Source organism: Lepidothrix coronata, unplaced genomic scaffold (genome assembly GCF_001604755.1).
Source record: "Lepidothrix coronata isolate B3197 unplaced genomic scaffold, Lepidothrix_coronata-1.0 Scaffold348, whole genome shotgun sequence".
Lineage (NCBI taxonomy): Eukaryota > Metazoa > Chordata > Aves > Passeriformes > Pipridae > Lepidothrix > Lepidothrix coronata.
This window is the reverse complement of record NW_016690528.1, coordinates 101,008-122,845: the sequence shown is the minus strand read 5'-3', so window position 1 is coordinate 122,845 and position 21,838 is coordinate 101,008. Positions and strand designations below refer to the sequence as shown.

At 41.9% G+C, this 21,838-nt stretch overlaps 1 protein-coding gene across 2 annotated transcripts in view; it reads right to left on the bottom strand.

The window, feature by feature from the left end:
- PCDHAC1 (protocadherin alpha subfamily C, 1) overlaps positions 1–21,838 on the bottom strand; it is an 80,722-nt gene that overhangs the window by 27,578 nt on the left and 31,306 nt on the right. For both annotated transcript variants that reach the window (XM_017838576.1, XM_017838577.1), the window contains exons 2-3: positions 12,054–12,112; positions 9,785–9,873 (exon numbers count right to left, since the gene is read on the bottom strand). In XM_017838576.1, coding sequence (XP_017694065.1) covers positions 9,785–9,873; positions 12,054–12,112 — 148 coding nt within the window. The remainder of the gene's footprint in view (positions 1–9,784; positions 9,874–12,053; positions 12,113–21,838) is intronic.

Genomic DNA, 21,838 nt, shown 5'->3' with positions numbered 1-21,838 from the left:
ATCATAGAATGGCTTGGATTGGAAGGGACCTTAAAGATCATCTAATTCCATGTCCTGCCATGGGCAGGGACACCTTCCACCAGCCCAGGTTGCTCCAAGCCCCATCCAACCTGGCCTTGGACACTTCCAGGGATGGGGCAGCCACAGCTTCTCTGGGCAACCTGTGCCAGGGCCTCACCACCTTCACTGAGAAAAATTTCTTTCTAATATCTCATCTAAACCCACTCTCTGTCACTTTGAAGCCATCCCTCCTTGTCCTGTCACTCCAGACCCTTGTAAAAAACTTCTCTCCAGTGGCCCAGAGGAACGTGAAGCAGCCTGTGCCAGCCCCTTTAAAAGCAGGACTTGGGAGCTGCTAAAGGTCAGACTTCACAGCAAAGGGCCTATAAAGCACTGCAGTGAAACAGGAGGGTTGAAACAATAATTGCACAGTGCTCAGGGTGCCCTGACCTAATGGACTCTCTGTGGCTCAGCAGGCTGGAGAGGAGCAGGGAAGGAGAGCCCTGACACAGCCTCACAACACTTATTCTTTGCTCCCTCCTGCTGCAGTGAGAGCATTTTGGGCCAGGTGGATGCTGATCAACACCCCCACAGAGTGATAAGAACAATTTTAATTTTTCTGCACTTTGTTTTTCCTCGTTTTAAACCAGGAAAATGATCATGTCCTTTCCCTCGTGTTCCCAGACTTTGTCTGCCCTGCTCAGGTCAGTGGCCAGTTCCTCAAGGCCAGGCTTGTCTTTTGCTATTTGTATGGGCTTTGTGTAGCACCATCTGACCTGAGAGGCACTGCCACACTACAGCATTAACAGCAGACACTGAAGCAATGCCTGGTTACAAAAATAAACACATGAAAAATACATTTATGACCCCTGTGTACAGCAAAGTGCTGCACACAGGCAGACATCCATTAAGGGAAGGTTCAGTATCACAGAGTGGTCTGGACTCCCTCAGCCTCTTCTCTCCTTCCACTGCTTGCAATATAAATACATTCCAGATCAAAATTTCTTAAAATTACTTAGAAACATCCTCATTTTACCCACATATTCTCTATCAGATAGTGAATTGTGTATTGCAGGACATAACAGGGTTGAAATTCCTCTGGGATCATAAATATCATACGTTGCTTTAACATTTACTTGAGTTTGTTTTCTTCCTTAGAAAAAAAAAATCTAAATAGAATAAAATTAAGCCCACAGCAGCAGAGAAAGAGGAAAAAAACAACCCCCAAACCATGCGCACAAAAGCAAGGCACAACAGGGAGAAATAATGCAGCTGTAACCTCAAGTGGAAACAATTTGATTACCATCAATTCCCTGAAGTACTGACCAGATAAACACTTGTTTAGTTTATAAGTTCTGACAAGATCACAACCCAAGGTTGTACAGCTGCAAGGGGGTGATTTTTCTATTTATTTACTGGAACTGCTGAGAAAATAATAAAGATGTGAATCAAAATCCATGTCTTCTGTGTAGCTACAAAATATTACCAGTAGGCAGACACGGCAAACTCACTGGGATTGTTACCAAGATCTCAAAGAACTACATGCCCAGAGCTATGGACAGTTGCTTAGAATTGAAAATTGGACTTCAGTTTATTTACGAAATAATTTCCTACCAGATGTCTAAGAACTAATCACATCATCTGGCAAATGTTGTATTCCCTCTCTCTTTTTTCTTTTGTTCATTTAAGAGAAACATTTTTATTTTTTAGGTGCAACTTTATCCTCCATTTTGAGGAAGCCAAAGAGATTATTATAGGACAGGATGATTCAAGCAGACAAGGGGTTATTGCAGTTAAAATTTCTCCTAGTGCCTAAATATAGAAATTAGAGCCAGATAAACTGCTTTTGTAAAATCTCTTTATCACTCCTTAAAATGACAAAGTCTTGAGCTGCAGCAGCTTTTGTCCATGGTTTCAGAAGACTTTTTTCATCTTATTCAGTCACGGAAACCCTCTAGCCTTTTGCCCCCATTACTCTTATTTTATTCCTGGTTTTAGAAATTTTGCAGGTCCCCTGTGTTATTAATATTCAGCTGGAGTTATCAGTCTTACATGAACCTTCAAGAAATCTGCATTGGAACAATCACCCCATGTGGAGCTCAGAAGTTGGACATGGTCATCTCCAGATGGGAGAATTCAACAACTGGCTCCAGTCACAGACAAATGTGACCCAAATCCAAAAGGAAGGATGCACATACACAGGGGCTGGACTGAACTGTGAGATAAACAAATGCATTCTGCATTGCCTGGGCCTGATGAGAAAGGTTAATTCTTCTCACAAATATTTGCAGTAGGTGAAATCAAGAATTTGCCATAATATATATGAAGACAAACTCTTCCAAAACCATTCTCTTTGACAGTCAGAATGAACACAAAGTCTTATTCAAATTCTTCAAGACAAACAGACCACACAACTTAGAACTTTCCAGCATTAGCTTTTCCCAAGTTCTGATGAGTCCTTCCTTTTTTTCCTTACACTGAGTCTTCAAGGACTAAGATATCACACACTATTAAATCTCTCATCCATGTCAGCTCATTTACTTGGTACACTCTGCTGAAAAATAATGGACCCCTTGACAAAGATCACAAACACTATTTCAGGTCAGTCATGGGGTGCTTGCAGCAAAGACAAAAAAAAACAAATTAAGAGAAAGTAAATTTAACTCTAGGCAAGTCATGACTGCAGTTGCTGTACAATATGATCTATCACCCCCTCCTTTCTTTGCTCACTCAGCTGAACAGAAATCTAAACTAAGCTATTAATTTACCTAGTCATGACTCCAAAAATTGGAAGCCCAAACTGCTGGTTCAACTGTAGTTTGGATGTGGTGAAGCAGACGAGTTCTGGTCAGAAGAGTCATCAGCTTTTAAAAATAATGATCAGCATGTCAAGCTGCATCTGTCATAAAAATATGTGGGGTATTTGACATGTTCCTTTGAAAAATCGTTTTGATTTCAAAATGCTGTTCTTCAGCCCGAGCAGCATTTGAAATTCTCAGTCCTCCTGAGCTTCCATCAGGCTGTCAGAAATGAGAAGCATTTATCCCTGAAAATTCTTAGTTCAGTATGAAATATTGGAAAGGTGATGTGGGGCCAAGCTGGTGATCTACATGCCAGCATTCCTGGAATAACAACACAGGGGAGACACAGTGGACAGATGAGTAGGAAGAGACCAGAGTCATTGGATGAAAGGAATACAAAAGTTATGAAGAAAAATAGGGAAGAGAGAGGTGCCTGCTTGGCAAACTAGACAGGTAACAGGAAAGGGGTGAAAATGGAGGAAGGAGAAGTGGAAAGGCCAAAAAAGCAGAAAGTATGCAGGGAATATCCTGGGTATAAAGTGTTCTGGGAGGAGGGGCAGAACTGAGGACTGCACATCATGTTGAAGGTCTCAGCAACCAGGAGGAAGAAACTTGAGAATTCAATGACCAAGATCAAAACATGAGATAAAAGGAAGGGATTTATCCTTATGTGGCCCTTGCAGAATATTTCTATTTCATTACAGTGTTGTTGCTCTGCATCTACAAGAGAAAACTGGCATGATTTCCTTCCCCAGACTCCATTGAGCTGGCAGACACTGCAGCTTCAAATAATTACTTTAGCGTGCTTCATGGGGCTGATTTTTTTCCATGATACAAGAGGCTGTGAACCAAATCCCTATGATACTTTCCTATGGAGGCTTAGGAACTGATAAGGACCTTAATTTTGGGAATTTATTAGTCACTGCCTTGAAGACTAATTTTCATGAGAAAGACAAATAATTTGGCTGTTCTGTATTTTCCCCGTTCTGTCCTTTAAAAATATTACACAGTGTTTCTTAGGCCACTTATGGTATGAATTTTAGGGCTGGTATTTTGATTTGTAGGTATTTCTGGTTTTGAAAGTTGGAATTACGACATTCCATAGAAAATTAGTTATTCATTAAAAAATAGAGAGGGACTATAGATATACACAGATGCATTTTCTAGCCCCTTCCATTTTAAACAGCTGCAGCATTCTGCAACAAACCAGGAGCCCAGTTTTAGATTCTGGGTTGCTAATTAGTTATCATCTTTTATAGCTTTAATCAATGAACTGCTAAAGCTAAGCCAGAGCAGTGTCCTCTGCTGTTCTTTGTAAATTAACCTTTAACAGCCTCCAAGAAACAGCTCTTTCAGCCTCTGCACATTCTTTGCAGTGACTGCCTGATGAGTCTTAATCAGACCCTTTTTCAGTAGATCAGGAAGGTCACTTGAAAAAGGTGAATAGAAACTCACTGACATTTAGGAAGAAATTGTCCTCCACTTACAGCCACAGTGTAAAGCTACAGCATATGAAATACATTACAACTCAGGCCTCATCACTTTCTAACTTAATTTCTTAGGCTCTTTCTCTTTCAACTGAATCTTTAGAAGACTAATTCAGAGCCCAAGAGCCTTATGACAGTTCTGTGGGACCCTGTGAGCTTCCCCTGCAGTGCAGTGCCTGCCTGGTTTCAAGAACAGCATCTGCTGCAACAGTGAGAGTCAACCCCAACCAAACAAATGTTGTTCATTCCTTCAGTGCTGGTGTTACACGGAGCCCGAGATGGAGACAGATCAAATGATTGTTCCATGAAGAGAACAACCAACTGCAGTGCAGCTTTCTGTCCCACTCATCACAGTCCATTACCCAGCCTCAGTGGGTAACCTCAGCCAATCTCCTTTCCAATGACCTGGGCTCAGCAGTCACTTAAAAATCCATACTGTGCCATTCCCAATGCTATCTGCCTCCTGTAGACCTTCCAATACGTTTTCCAATTGTTTCCCTCTCCCAGATCCTCTGTGCTCACCTTCCTGTTACAAGGTTTTCACTGGTGTCCCCTCTCACACTCTTAGATTTCTCTCCTCAGATCTCACCTGCTACACTAACACTGTATTTTTTATCTGGGCCCTTCTCACACTGTTTCATTAGAACAAAGTATCTATTTGAGATACAATATTCTCATTTGAGTAGGATTTATTTGCTCGACATCCAAATCAATGTGTGAAACAGAATTGTGTATGTCACAACTTACAGGAGATAATTATAATAATTTCTTCCCCTGTCAAGGCAATCTTGGACGTTTTTATTAAAATTCTCACAAGAAGTCCTTTCCTTTCTTCAAAGCTTTCCCACAGTCATTTTGTTCACAACACCTACCCCAAACCAGAAGCAGAAAACTCACTAGAAAGACTGACTTTACCTTTCAGATAACCTTGGTTGTTTGCCGTAATTATAGTTGCCTTACATTCAATTTTCAGTTTTCATCACTTATTCTACACCTCACGCCCCACCAATGGTCCTCATCTGCATTCCAGCTGATTGCAGCAGGAACCACCCTCTGAAAGCACACAAATCTCCTTCAGAGCAAACGTAGTTCCCAGTATAAATCCATGGCAATCTGGCAATCCAGAGGCATGGAATATCCCTAGCTAGGCATGTGTGAAAAGGTCACAGTTAGGCAGGAGGTAAAGAATGGCAGGAAGAACTGAATAAAACCAGGAAAGCTGTGAGAAACACAAACTTCAGAGGATAAATGTTGAAAAGATTCAGCCTCAGGATGATGCGATGCAGGGAGCTCTAAAGATATATATAAAGATTCTCTCGATATATAAGCATATATATATATACATGTGTGTGTGTATATATATATATATTTACATATATAGCACACAGAGTCCTCTTTAGATCTAGAGTTGGTCTCTAGGTTTCTTGGTTCATAGAATCATGGAGTATCTTGAGTTGGAAGGGACTTAAAAGGATCATCCAGTCCAACCCCTGGCCCTGCACAGGACATCCCAACAATCCCACCCTGTCCCTCAGAGCGTTGTCCAAACCCTCCTGGAGCTCTGGCAGCCTTGGGGCCATGACCAAACCCTGGGGAGCCTGGGCAGTGCCCAACCACCCTCTGGGGGAAGAACCTTTCCCTGAGATCCAACCTAAACCTGCCCTAACACAGCTCCAGCTGTTCCCTCAGGTCCCATCATTATAATATTCCCATGTCTTTTCAAGCAGCTATGAAACCTACAGCTAACCTGTCTCTCCTACTTATTTCCCTTAAGGAAAAGCAACCTATTTTCCTATTGCTGTTTACTTGGCCAGTTCACCATGAATGCCAAGCACTGAGAACTGTCCATGTTGAGGTCAGTAGATTCTCACACAACATAATTAATTGCTTTTCTCATAAGAGTGCTTAAAAAAAACCAAGGCTATCACCTCTCTTTCCCAGATAATTACCTGAGAACAGGAAGCAAAAATTACAGATATACTTAGAAAAAATGTTACCACTGCAAAATCAGAAGTACAAATTAGTGTAGGCAACTTTAATTCAAACCCTTGTGCATATTTGTAAGGCTAGACACTGAAACCCTAATTTCCTTGAAGTCAGTGGGCCATTTGCCATGGACTTCAGAGATGCAAGTATTTCACCCACAGCTTCACCTACACACAAATTTCAGATGCAGATTTTACCATGAGATCCTTTCCTCTTTTGTTTACAGAGCTGTCTGAATGGAAGTATTTTATTTTCCACAATGCTGTGTGGCCCTGTGCCTTATTTACTGCACACCCATAAAGCCTACATTGAATACAGGATTTGAAATTTCTCGTGGCTGTTTTTCATCACAAAACCTTGTTATTCTCCCGAGTCTTACATGTGCTATGAAAGCATCTTTAGACTATTTTGTGAAGCACTTGCATTACCACTTTTGTTTTGCAGGTTGGAACCAGAGGAAAAGATATGCTAAAGCTCACTACTCTAAGTTCTGAATTATGCATAGTTCTGATTTATTCAGAAATCATCACTGTTTTATCTCTAGAGCAGTTTCTTTTCATCTTAGTTTCTGTTAAGAGCTCCCACCATTTCTGCACATTAAGCTCCATTTATTCTGAGTTAGGCAAACAAAAAACAAAGTTCACTCAGAATAGTGGTCACATATAAAAAGCCTGATAGAATTGCCAAAACTGCTGAAGGACATAGAGCAAAAATCAGAAATCTGTCTGCATTCCTTGGACTCACTATACAACCTGTGGGGGACAAAAAAGATGCTCCAGAGAGCTAAACTCAATGTCTGAGGGAGTTTGAGCCTTCTTGTCACACCTCACCTGGAAGTTTCCTGGCTGCAAACCTACAAACTATTGGATTGGTGCATAAGAAAATGCAAAGACAATTAAAAAAAAGCCAGATGAAAATTCACTGTCCCTTGCATGGGTGAACTATGCAGTAAAATCAACAGGAGTGCTGACAGTCAAATGAGGACCAGGCTTTGCTTGGGCAACACATATTTGCTGAAAAACATGGGATGTTTGAGTTCAGCTATGAAACAGGAACTAAGGATTTACTGATTTAACCCTTGACTTGTTCATCCTTCTCAAAGTGGTCCTATGACATCATCTTTGAATGCTCTTTAACTCTCACAAGCATCTTATCCGTGGCTTTTCTGGATTGTTAAAGGAAAATGAACAGTTTAGTGACAAACCGATTTGGATTTATCGACTAAACCAACCGAATGAAGGGGGTGTGCACAGAGCAGACTTCGAAGTGGTTTCTAGTAATCAGAATTAGGGATTTGCAGCTGCCTCAGTATGCTGATGATAACAGAGATAAACAGCTTATCTAGGAGTTGTTCTGGACCAGGGGTGCTCCATTCATATGCAAATGTATGTCCACTTGTTGGCTCAATCGACTGTGACTGACCACTAATGAGTTAAATCTTTTCTGAAAAGCCTCACTGAGTATGTTAAAAAATATTACAGGTCTTGAATCTAAGCAAAAAAAAAAAAAAAAAAAAAAAAAAAAAAGAAAGAAGCATTGAAAGACATATTTGTGGGAAACCTCAGACAGGAATTTAAAACAGTGGTAGTAATTTCTTAAAAATGTGATGTATTGAGGCTAGGAATGGTAGCACAATCATTAATTCTGAGATTTCCCTATGAAACACCTGTTTGTTATTAAGGATCAGGGATATCTGCAGCTTTTGCTTACACAGAGTGGAGAAGAATGTTACCTGAAACCCACTAGAAAACCAAACCAAAAACAAACAAACAAACAAAGGCCTAATTAATGTTATGTCAGGGTCGCTATTCCCTTGGGAGTGGACAAAAAACAAACGAGTCTTCATTGCTCAAGTGCCTCACTGCACCCTCATGGAAGGAAGGAGCAGTAGGAGCCAAGGGTTACTGCTGGTCCTCAAACGAAGAGATCTTCAGGTTCACAAAGTGAACCTAAAACGATAAAGCCCAAAAAAACAATAGCAGGGAGGAGTCCAGACAGTGGAACAGGGCTCTGGGACCCAAATGCCAACGGGCCTCCTGAGAAGACAGGACCATCCTACCCTTTGCATCTACATTCAGAGGCTTGGAAATTGTAGTACCAGCAAGGAAACATCTGGGAGAGTATTTGCATCCAGACTGAACTTGGTTTAAGGTAATACCCTAAAGTGCTCAGTCAAGGATGGTTAGTGCAGCCGAAAGCCTGAGGGAACCCCTTGCAAAGGTTAGAGTGTGCTTGTGGTGACATTTTCAGATGCAAGCTCAACAGTCACACACCCTTCATAACATGCACAGGCTGTGTCTTGCTCCAAAGTCTGCACCAGAAGGAAGGGCTCACAAACCCCAGGTAATTATAGCCTAGGGACCCATTATATATTAAATTGATTTTCAAATCTGTTTCTGCAAACAACCCTTCTGCAACACCCCTGCAGGTTTTGCTGGGCACCATTAATTGGCTGATGTTTTAACTGTGATTGCAAATCCTGATGTTGCTCCTCAGCCTTTTATCCAGGTAAAATTCCCACTGAAGATGAAAGAAAAGTTTGCACAAAAAAAGAAAAAAAAAAGGATTAAATAAAGCATCTCTCACATCTTTTCTGCTAGAGATTCCACTTGTCAGTATTTGAGCTGCCTCTGTGATATGAGCATTGCTCCTCATTTGAAGTTTGGACTGACAAAGTTCACAGAGCTGCCATACAGGGCTCACCAACCTGTGCAGGGCATCCACCAAGTTTACAGTTCAATTTGGACATGACTGAAACCACTTATCACATCAGTGACAGGCTACTCCACTATGTCTCTATATTATTCCTGCTACAACATAAAAAATGAGAATGTTTTATTGCCTTCCCTGCAAAACATACATGTTTTTTTTCCTCTAAACTCAATGAAGACTTTTACCAATTCTTATTGACCTCTGTGAAGTCATCAACCAGTGACTGAGTCAATGAAGCTACATTCTAAAACACGGGGTTTGTCAGTCATTTTGACAAATAAATAACAGTTTAGTTTCCATCACCATGTATTAGGGAATGAAAATAGCTAGCAAAAAAATTAGGTCTGATTTTTTCCACAGAAAATGAAAATGAGAAGAGACATTCAAAGAGACTTACTGGGTTCATAAAAATAACAAAAGGAGGGCTGATAAGCTCCTACCCCAGTTTTACTGTTCTTTTGAAAGCGAGGACAAATCAGCTCTACAATACACACACCTGAAAACACACATCAGAACTGAGCCATCATTCCATTATTCCACTACACAAACCAATAACCTCCAAAGGCAGGGTCAAAGCTGGGATCAAGGGTTCTTATCTCCAGTGCTCATCTGAGACTGAGTAAAGCAAAAGATGTATTTTATGCGTTATTGTTCCACTCTGTTTAGATCCCACAGATTAATTTAGGAAAACTTCACTCCCAGGCACGAAATAGAGGGAAAACTAAGATGGGAGCATCAGGAGGTCAACTGCAGTTAATATTAGCTCCTCACAGGTATTCTGGATTTTCACACCCTTACCTGCTGTAGCACTGGAGACTGTTGGCCACTGCTGATCAGGCCCTCCTGGTCCTCCACGCAGGACTGCTGCCTCCTCCATATGGACAGCACTGGATAAGCACAAATCACAGTTACATTACACAGTTCCCCCCTGCCCTGGCCTTTAAAGCATTTCCCTTTCTCACTGCTCTTCAAAGTTCATAAAACTGTTTGTCACTGTGCAACTGCCACTACAGATTTAGCAAATTCTGCTGGAGCACAGGAGAACCAGCTGCTTTGACTTGCAAAAAATATCTCTGATTATTTACTAAAACCCAGTTGTGGCATAACCTATAAAACAAAAACACCTGCAAGACACTTCGCTCTCATTGACTGGGAGTCTCTAATAAAGAAGTTACACACCTTTGCTGTTATGATCTGTTAGCATTAAAGCAAACGATAAAAAGTTGGTGGAGTTAGTTCTGAGCTCCTGTCTTTATGCTGTTTTAACAGATCCCACCTTCCTGGGTTACTTTCAGGAAGAAAAATACATTTTCTCAAACGCAGAAACTATCACAGCAAATTTTGCAGTGTCACATCGTGAGTGCATGAATGCACCAATTTTCACCTTACATGGAAGGAAAAGAAAAAATCTGCTACTTATAATGCAAAACTAGGCATGTATTTATATGCAGTTCCTTGGAGAGACAGGATTCAGTGACTGTGTCCCTGCCTCTGCTCATCTGCTTTTCAGCTCCCTTCCACACTCCCAGCTGAACTTCATGGGCAGTGTCAACCAAATGTGGCAGATCTCAAGGGTCCTACAGATACTAAATTCCTACAAATCTTATGAAAAATCAGCATTTTATCAGCTGGGCAAGGCACAGAGGCTCAGAACCTGAGATTTCAGATAAGGGTGGGGGCTGCTGATGTAGGAGAACAGAGGAACACACATGATTTCCCAGAAAGCCTCCATTAGCTGCCCTGCTTTGTGGGATGAATTGCTTTAAATAAGCTCTGACTTTTCATTGATTTTTCAAGTAACTTCAGCCAAGACCTTGAACCCTGTATAGAAAGGAATGTGGATGCAGAGGATCATGCTGGGAATACACAAGAGCGTGTCTGACTCAGGACCAGCAGATGAGGTGCTCAGATGGGCAGAATTCCTGCCTCAGGATCCTGCCCCCCACACTGTTCATTCACTTTGCAGTAAGTGGTCAGGGATTACAAAAAAAAATTGAAAGTCACAGAAGGAACATAAAAGAAAGAAAGCAGTTTCCCAACAGGCCACAGAGTCAAGCCTGCTCTGCCTTCTTTTCCTTCTGGTCCCTGAGGTTTAGATTCCTTTTTACAAAGCAGCTCCAAGTCAGCTGGGAGTCACTCTGTGCCCTTACCCACATGAAGCACAGTATGACTGAATTTAAAATGTCAGCCCTATGAAGATTCTTCAGCCCCATGGATAATGGATAAAGGTGATGCCTACAGTCCCATTGCACCAACAATTTTTGGAAAAGCAAACCATCCTACACTTTCTAATGCCACTAGAAACTACTGCAGCCTTATGTTTGCACCTAAACCTGTACAATTGTCTTATTAATCACATCAACTTACACCTGAATATAAAACCAGTTTTCTAATCTGCTCAGAGAGAGCAAAAATACTGTTTGATTTAGGATCTACAAAACCAAAAAAATAATTCTCTTTTTCCAGGGGTACTGAGTAGCAAATTATAGCAGAGACTGCTTGCAATATTAGGCAGTGGATTTTCAAAGATGTCTAAAGAGATTTGGACAAAAGCCTCACTTACTTCTCTGAAAATCCATCTCATATCTTCAAGAAGTCCTTTCAACTGCATTAATCTTCTTGATTGCACCATGTGGTTAACAAACCTGCTGCAGGAGCAGCTTCTTTTATGGTAATGAGTAAAAAGAAAATGGAAAACGCAGCGGTGCTGCAGACTGCCTATTGAAACATCAGCACTGATGATTACAGGCAGCTTTAAAATAAACAAAAAGTATATAATCACAATTAAATGATTCAATAATAGGAGCAATTATGCCTTGACAATCGATGTATACAAAGGCAGGAGGTAAAGTAACAATAAAAAAAGCACAGATCGACAGTACTGCAACAACAGCAAGTCAGGCTGACGCTGGAGCACTTGGAGATTGGAAGTGACAGCAGCAGAACTCGTGTGCTTTCCATCTCAGCACGGATAACATCAGTCTGGGGCATCAGAGGAACCAGAGTTTGTCCTTTTCACAGAGGACAAAGACAGAACTCCCCTCCCCTGGAGAACCTCCACACGTACCTTTGCATTCCTGCCCTCAGAGATGCAGAATAGCGCCAGTCCGGGTTGGGGTGTTTTGGCTGCAGAAACAAAAGCCCAGGATAACTCTGTTAGTGTCAGTTAAACATGCTAAAAAGCATATGCATCTGGCTAATTTTGTCAGGAAACTCTATGTGGATCTACTCAGTTTTTATGAATTGCCAAATCTTTCTATAAATCTGAAGAACCTTTCGAATGGGCACACAGGGAGCATCTCTGTAATGAGCTTGTTTGAATGCCAAGGCCTTGGGCTACAGATGATCTCTGTGGAACATTTAATGCTGAAAACTGGTGGGCAGTTATTTCATGCATTCATCAACATTTGGGGCATAGGATAAAAAACCATCATCATAAATCCAGAAAGCACATTGTTTGTTTACCTGATAAACCGAGGACACTCCAACTCCTGCACTGAACAGCTTCTGCTTGAGGGTGGGTAAATGCAGCCCCTTGTGAAGGGGACATGTGGGGCAGTGGCTGCTGTGAGGTGTCTGCTAGAATTTAGAGCACTGCAGAGGACTGCACTGGATGGTATCAGATCTGCAGACTGCAGCAAGTCTTTTATTACAGGCAGACATGTTCTTCCATAATACCAAAACCTACTAGATCCTCCATATTCATGAGAGGGCATAAGAGGTAGAAGGGGAAAACAGCCAGCAATACCCTTTGACCAACAAACCTCAGCACATGCTGATGTGCTGCAGAGTGACCTGCTAAACAGGGAGATAATGAAGAAATCCTCTGTGGATCAAAAATTGCTCCAGAAAATCTTGTTCACGTTGTCAGGGGACCATCACTATAATTTTCAACTACAGCCAATGAATGCAAACTCAGGTCCCTTAAAATTCAGCCCTAAGGACATAGCAAGGTTATTTCTCAGGATGCTCAAAACATTATTCTGTAGGTGATATTGCACTCAGTGCTTAAGTTCAGGCACTGGAATTCAAAGACAGAACTTATGTCCAGAAACATAATGGACTACATTCACTCCTGATGTGTCTTACACAGTGCCAAGCACACAAATAATATATGACAGTAATGGTTTAATTCTCTTCAAATTATTGGAGGCAGATCAGAAATGAATTTGGCCCCATTACTTGAAAGAGAAAAAGAAAGTGTTGAATGTTCTGAATTATTTAAAGCCAACTCTGTCTTTCCTCTTGAGGTTTGGGGTATGCTCTTCCCTGGATCAATAGGTTTTATTCAAACAAAAATGGAGCAATTACAACTTACAGTATCACTCTATCACCAACCTTCCCAGGTCCAACATCACTCAAGAGTGAGATGCTCTTGGATGATGCACATACTAATATTCCTTATGGTCTGAGTTACACAAAAGGGAGGAGTCTGCTATTTGCAACCACACATTAAACATCTGTGCTAGCAATTTCCTTCCCATTTAGCCCCCTGTTCTCTGTCATGCTCAGGTTCTGCTGAGTTTAGCAGAAAGTGGTTTGACAAGAAGCCCATTATGCATAGTTCTAGTATTTTCTGATTAATTCTATTTTGGCACCAGTCCCAGGGATGTCAAAGCGACTCTAAAGTCAACCATGTAGTAACAGTCAATGAAAGAGGATAGAGAACAACCCACACTGATCAGATCCTCTCCTGAGCTTGCCTTCCTTGAGTATGAAGGGTGCTGACACCAGAAGAATTGGCTTTTCTTCTTCTGGGGATTTTTTATAGCAAGGGAACTGCTGGACTGAAGGAAAGCCCCTTTGTTCCATTTTGCAATTTGAGAGGTGCAGGTTCTAATTCATACAGGCTTGTAGGCAGTGTGAGGAGGAGGAATAAAACCACAGTCCCAGGCAAAACACAGAGGAAGTGAGATTACATCAAATCACTGGAAAAGTCTGACATGGGTTGGGTAGAAATGAGAAAAGAGGAAAATGGCCACTCACAGGATATAGATTTTTGGTTTTCAGTTGAGAGCTTTCCAGCTCTTGGCTTGAAGACAAAAATCTCTGTTCTGTTTGCAAAGGGAACTTTCAGACACCGGTTCATAAATGGGTCATGATGGCAGGAGAAGCTCATCAGTGAGAAATTCATCATTTATTCATTTCACATGTATGGACCAAGACTCCTCATATAAGAGAAACAGCAATTAGGAGACTGTGGTATTTTCAAGGACTACTATCCAGAAGCTGTGGCATCTTGTAGCTGCTCCCAAACAGCTCTCTCTTTGCTATGACCTTAGGGAGGGCTGTAGTGCTGCTCCCAGGGGAGCAGAAGAAGGAAAGAGGGGGCAGGATGGGAAAAATATACCCTGGAGACAGAGAGATCTATTGCCACAGTTGACTGTTGGGGCTGGTTTTTAACTGTGAAAACAATGTCTGTGACTTCTTTTTGAAGTCATTGCATGAAGAACAGGAGCATGAAGCAGTTGGGCACCAGTCTGCCTTTGTGCAGACCTGTTTTCACCCAGTTTTACCACGGGCTCACTGCTTGACTGGGTAGTTTCAGAGCTCAGCAAGAGAAACATTTGTCCCACACTTCTGTTACCACAGCTCAGTGTCCCTCAGCTGTCAAAATCAGTGATATTTCTGTTTTGTCAGCATAACTGGCTTCTCCTTTCGTTCTGCTACAGGCTGTAATGCTTTTGGATCTTCTGGTCATAAGAGAAAAGTTGTTTCAATACATCTCTAAATGAGACCGGGCTATTAAAGCCAAGAAGCATGACCAGTAATAGAAGTCCAGCACAGCAGAAGCAGCAAACCTGCTCAGTAATATCTTTCCCAAGCTCAGATGTATTGATTCTTACAGATCCACCAGGAATTCACAGTCTGAATGCTGGACTGCTTTACACCTCTGGCTATGAACAGTCCACCTTTCCCAGACCACTCCCTGAAACCTGCCACATGACCATGTGTCCCACAGCACGTGGGCACTGTGCCATGGCATAATATGGCTCATCTCAAAGCAGAGCTGAGTCCTCAGGCAGCCCCAGGGGGCTGCACAGCAGCTCTCAGTGGGCTCCTCTGCAAAGCCCCATCACAGACTTGGCTGTGAGATATGTAGCTGTGCCATAAACCAACACCACCAGGACAAGGTACAGTGGACAAGGAAGTGTGAGCACGGAGAGGAAGCACAAAAGGAACTCTGAAGGTGTCCAGATGCTTCCCACTTGTACATCCCCACACTTCTACTATGTCACACAATGCTGATAAAGATAATATTGTTCCCTTTACTGCCCCACCTCCTAACTCATTACAAGACTCTGCTTATCACAATTCAGCACATTCTTCTACTTAAAGGTAATTCTAGCTTGCCATTTCCCCCAGAGATTTTTGAAGGCCATGTAGCAAGTCCAGTAGTTCTGTCAATACCACTCATCAGTGAAGGTGAGAAAAATCACATGATCCAGCACAGAAAGAACCAACCATTCCCTGTTTCTCCCATCACCTCCTTTTTCTGATTCAGTGATAGCACACATGACCACAGTGTGAGATCAGTCAAAAATCTATCCAGGTGCCTATAGACGTGGTTGTCACCACACAAGGTGAACATCTCATGCCACCAGTTTGCTCCTCCTTGTTCTTCCAGGCACCAGGGTTACATTCTGCCAACCACATAACCACAAGCATTAATGCCACTAGTCATAAACAACCAACCCTACTGGGAAGTCTGACAAGCAAAGTGAGTGCATAATATAAAATGGAGCCACCTTAAAAGCAGAAAACCTCATGCAAAACGTCACACAGTTGTTTTCAAATGGGTTAATTGAAGAATCATATCATTGCTTTGTGGAGAAAAAATTTAGTTGAAAATATATTGTTACCAACATTATGCTCAGTTCTTTTTTTAGCTGATGCTTCAACACAGTAAGAATTTGTCCCTGGGAGGGGGGCAATTCCTAAATTTTTTAAATGTTGTTCTGATACGGGATTCATGTAAATCAATGCAAATGCCACATTTCGCTTCAGTGCTTGTTAGAACAAAGCCTGTCTGAGGTAGAAAAATGTGAATCGAACATTTACAAACAGTTACCAGATGCTGAGATTGTTAAAAACATCCCACTCCACATCCATTTCTACACAAATGCACAACAGAATGACAAGAAGTATATTTATTGAATATATCCGCTTTGAAGCAACAATAAAAGCCTTTCAGAACTCTTGACCACATAAGGCTCTGCTTATTTTCCAGTGAGACAATGCTGACAGATGTGAGGAAACAGAGGCTTCTATTCCCGCCTTCCTTTTATAAATGTTTAAAATGAATTTGATAGGGAGAACAAACTATTTGAGCACGTGTTTATCACACAAGAAATCAGAAAGGAAACTGGAAAAGAAGCCCGAAGATTTTCTTCCTGGCAGTGTACAGTGTTTCATTCCTAACTCTGAGAAAACTGAGGTGAAGGAAACAGGCCAGATGCTTCTGTAAAGTATATTTAACGAGTTCCAAGGGAAGGAAAACACCTCTGCTTAATCAGGGCTGCAAATTTCTGCTGGCACAGCAGCAAACATCAAACCAAGCGTCTGACTGCCCCGAAGCACAGAGCACTGTCCCTGCTTAGCAGAGCAGGTTCAGACACTGCCACTAAGCAAAAGAACAAACATTTATAGTTAACCTTTTCAATGTCACTGTGGCTGGAGAATTTCTTAAAGGCTTAAGTCCTTGAACTGAGATTTTAAGATATTCCACCATTAATACCTTTAAATCCTCTGAGAGAAGTCTCTTGGAAGGACTGCTACAAACAATGCTGTGGGTGTAGTAGGTTTAGACACTTCAAAATATACTTGCATTTAAAGCAGTATCAAGATGTGTTCAACTCAAATGCTGCTTGGGGTTTTTTTTCCATGTGTTTAGCAAGCTGGTTTTGAAGTAAAAAATGCAGAGAAAGAGCTAAAACCAGAGCAAACACCTGCAAAACTCCAATGAATCCCTGGGTCTTACCAGCACTGATGTGCAGCTCTTTTTCACTTTCTTTAAAAATGTCCACAGAGCAACATGAAAGTTTATTTCTGAACATCACACGAAATATCATATTTTGTCAGCCACATGTGTCACCACACAAAAAAAGGTACAACTAAATGTATAATATAAAAAGTTTATATCTAGCTCTGTCAAGTATCCAGACTGCCCACTCATCATTAGGAATGTGCCAGGCTGCCTTCTGGGGCAGAAAACTCCTGTTAAAACATGTTGGTTTGATTGTCATTTCCTGCACCGAAGGGGAAAAGTTGTCATGAGATGCAAGACATAAAGAACGAGCTTAACTGCACAGGATGTAAGAACAAGACAGAAAGATGAAAAGACAAAGCAAGGACCAGACGCTACCCAGACATCATTCAGCATCTTCACAGGAATATGAGGAAACGGGTTCCAGACTAAAGCACTGAAACCTTTCCTGAAAATGGCAGATCAGGGCTGCAGCAGGGCCCAGTAATAAAATCACAGCTTCACCCCCCCCCCTTCACAGCTGTGTGCACTCCCCTTTGGAAGGGCAGGAATCCAGGCTGCCCATAACTTCACACCATGCCAGAAATGAAGCCACAGTATTTTTCCATCCCTGTATTTTGCCTACACTGCCTGCCTGGTCCCCCTGCAGTAGTTATCTGATGAGAGAGCAATACCCATTAACCCTGCATCACTGATCCTTATCACCAGTCTCCTGCCAGCAATAACTGTGTCCAAGGCTTTCTGTGCAGCTGCAATAATACATTTCTTCTTTTACAAAACACTCTTGGTTTGAGTCATACTTATAAACCTCTAAAGGACCGAACAGGTAAGCAGGGTGAACACAGAAGCAGAGCTTGTCTTGCAGAAACAAGCTTCCATTCCACCATCACAACACCAGCTGTACAAAAGGAATAGTCACACAGGAGTCAGAGCTTCCTCAGGTACAAAAAATTCCCTATCTAAACTTATTGCATTTGATTTTCCCTTCCACTGCATCCTTCTAATGACCCAATAAAGTCAGCCACAGCTTACTGTAATTATTAGCATCTTTGACCTTACCAGTAAATATAAAAAGAACTAAGACCTTATTGCCCAGACTGTTACTGAGATGAATCCCAAATAACTTTGGAATATTTTGCTTCTCACTGTAGAAACAATCTTTCCAAAATATTAGCCTTTCTGAAACCCTGTGCACTATATGCACACATGGAAAACCCATTCACCTGGTCCCATCCTCGTCACTGAACAACCAAGAGAAAATCTATTTCCAAAACCTGCGGCTAAGAAAAAAGACCTGTTCACATTATCCAAAAGTAGAGAGATTAACTTTCTAAATCAACATAAGGACAGTGACGCCTGGTTTTATGCTTCACAGGTGAAAGCACCGGCTTTTAAAGGCTGATTCAAAGTTCACTTTAACTAAAGAGAGAAACACAGTTCTCTGAAGGTCTAATAATACAAAAACCATTATCCTTAAAAAAGTAGAATTCAGTGTTGCTAAGCAATTGATGGCATCTTCAGTGCAAATGCTGAGCTTGAAACAGGGCAAAGACACAATTTTTAGTATGTAATTAGCTAGGCATTAGTAATTAGTGAATGCCATTACATTTGCCCGTTTTCTCATGTACACATGGTATTGATGCATCTTCACAGAATGTCCTACCCCAGGACAGATCAAGAAGCAGAGACCTAAGAAAAGAACTTGTGATGAGCAGGACTTGTAAAAACTTCACCTCTGTTTAAATCACACAGAACTACTTGAATAATTGATTCCTCCTTTGGATCATAACTTCACACAGGCAGCATTCATTAGTTTGCTCCATATATCTCTCTACTTTTGTACTCCAAGTTTGGCCTGGCTTTGCTGCCATTGCTATCACATTTTGGGAATCACTCCATTGAATGCAATGAATTAGCAGGTTTTGATTACCAGTGCAGATTAGGCAATCTGTTTGTTAAACTAATTTCCTTGGTCTTGCATCAAAAGTGAAGCCATTTTTAGTTATTGTTTCTCTTTCCTGTTCCCCTTCCCCTCTGAAACTCAGATGCAGAGTGTATATTTTGCTTTTTGATTCTTCAGCATACAGGCTTATAGAGCATGTCTCACATTCCCTCCTACATCAAACACATTCCAGGAATTTTATTACACTCAAAAAAATTAAGGTTAAAAACTGTGCAAAAAGAAAAAATACTTCCTCCATGGCCTGTCACTGTGATTTACAGAAAAACACTGCATTAATTTTAAATGCAATAATGTTGAATGGATGATCATTACTCTCTAAAAGCATTTTTATGTAAGACTTGCTAGACCTTCAGATTTGGGCATCTTTGCATAACTAAACAGTTGCAAAAGATGCTAAACACTTCATATGTGGATAAGTATAAAGAAATAAACAAATGAGTTCTATTTCCATGGCAAGAATACACAAGTCAGGCTCCTTTCTATCCCACCAGTTATTTCCCTACCTTTCCCAGCTCTGCAGGCACAGCACACATTAATATATGAAGTGCCACAATTGTAGGGTACAAACAACACACAGTAATTGCAATATTTGCCTTTTGTGAACCAGAATTAGTCTCTCCTGTGAGTGCTTCTGAGATCAGACCCAATATGTGCAGAAAGGGAACTGCACAGATCATGCAAACCACACACCAACTGCAGGCTGCCTGCACGCCAGAATAAAGCAACCGTTAATTCTTCACTGTGGGAAAATATTGCAAAGGTTAATACATGGCTGGTCAAACCATAGGTATTAAACAATTTTCAACAGCAAGCCAGCAGGTTGGAAGTTGTCACTCTGTAACTTAATGATGGTAACTTGCTGTAAGTCTCTACAAAGATGTCACTGGGTTGTCACTGGCCAGAAAGCACAAAATGCAGCACTGGGTAGAACAAACATTATCAAAGGAGGGTCTGCAGTTTTCAGACAAATAAAACATGCCCATATTAGTAAGAAAAGCATATTATTGCAGTGATCTAAATTCAACAGCTTTGTTTAGGTAGGAAATGAGCGAAGCAGCAAACATTTATAACTGCCATAATGTAACCTTTTGATTTCCAGGCTAATCACTGACTTTCACCATTTTGTTCCTGCAATATCAGTTTTAGCATCAAAACTTTAAGACCACGTGTCATTCCCTAGCACTCTGGGGCAGCAGGCAATTTTAGATCTGTAAGAGAAAAGGGAAGGACGCAATACTTGGCACAGCATATGCTGCAAAAATGAGGTGAACCTCAAACAGATGCACATACTGAACTTACCAACTGGACCCTAAAGGTCTCAGTATTTACCTAGAAACAAAATGCATTGCACAGATTAGTTTTATTACAACCAAGTTTCATAGCTGGGTGTCAGTGAGCCCCAGAGGGAATATGCTCCATCTGAGTTTCCCGTTTGGAACCTCTCCTTGAGTACAGATTTGCTCAGAGCACTGTGCAAACCGTCTGCCAGTGTAGCCTCACCTCATTAGGAGTCATGGAGTCACTTCTAAGTATGATCAGGTTTTGTGCACTCTGCCCACTTTGTCCTGTCAGATGCCTCTCAGTCATCACTGCAGAGGGACCAGTAGTTCCTGTTGGGCCACAGGTATTGTAAAACATGAAAGTGTCACTTCCTGATCCTGCAGTCAGACATGCCTTATAGCAGTAGGTCTTAGTGAGAGACCCATTGCCCCTCACTTCAATGAAATGGGGTTGTACTTTTAAACCTGGGGGCAGCCTAGCATCAATGTTGTTGTTGGCCTGCTTGTACAGTTCAGCAGGGCTCCGCTCTCTGACCCCACAGGACCCTGCACAGCAGGAGCTCCCATACAGACTGTATCTGTAGCACTTGATAATAGTAAGCCCAATGATTGTGAAAAGGAAAACGAAGGAGATGGCGCACAAAGCGATAATGAGATAAAGAGTCATCTCTGAGTAACTGCTCGGACTTTTAAAGTGTCTTCTTCTATCGGGGATGATTTTGGAAACTCTGTCCACCACGGCAACAGTGATGGATACTGATGAGGACATGGGTGGCTCTCCATTGTCTCTGACCTCCACCGTCAGGTTGAAAGTAGGTGTGGTGTCCTCCCCCAGTTTGCGAGTAGTCCTAATCTCCCCCGTATGGAGCTCTATCCTGAACAAACCTGGATCTGAGGTTTGCACCAGGTAGAAGAACAACCAGGCATTTTGTCCTGAGTCTCCGTCAATGGCTATAATTTTGGTTACCAAATATCCAGCGTATGCCGAGCGTGGGATCATCTCCAGGGCTGCTGAAGTGTTGGTTGAGGTAGGATACAGAATCTGTGGAGCATGGTCATTCTCATCCACCACGTAGATGTAGACAGTGACAGTGCTGCTCAGTCGTGGGCTCCCGGCATCCTGAGCCTGGACAACCACTTGGAATTCCCTTAGTGTCTCATAGTCAAAGGACCTGACAGCATACATGTTGCCACTGTCGGATTTAATGGAGACATAGGAAGCAACAGGTAGCCCTTCAATCTCCCCATCTAGTAGAGAATAGGACACATAGGCATTTTCGGCGACATCTGGGTCAGTGGCTTTGACAGTGCACAGGAAGGCTCCAAGGGGGTTGTTCTCAGGGATGTAAACTGAGTACACAGGTTCCTCGAAGCGTGGAGGATTGTCATTGATGTCTGAGATTTCCACATGGATCACCTTCTGGGAGGACAGAGGGGGACTCCCAGAGTCAGTAGCCGTAACTGTGATGTTGTAGGCTGCTGCTTTCTCGTGGTCCAGTTTTCCCTGGGTGACTAAGGTGTAGGAGTTCTTGAAGGAGTTGAGTGTGAAGGGGAGGCCGGGGGGAATACGCAGGCTCACCTTCTTGTTCAGCCCTGAGTCCTGATCAGTGACACTCATTAGA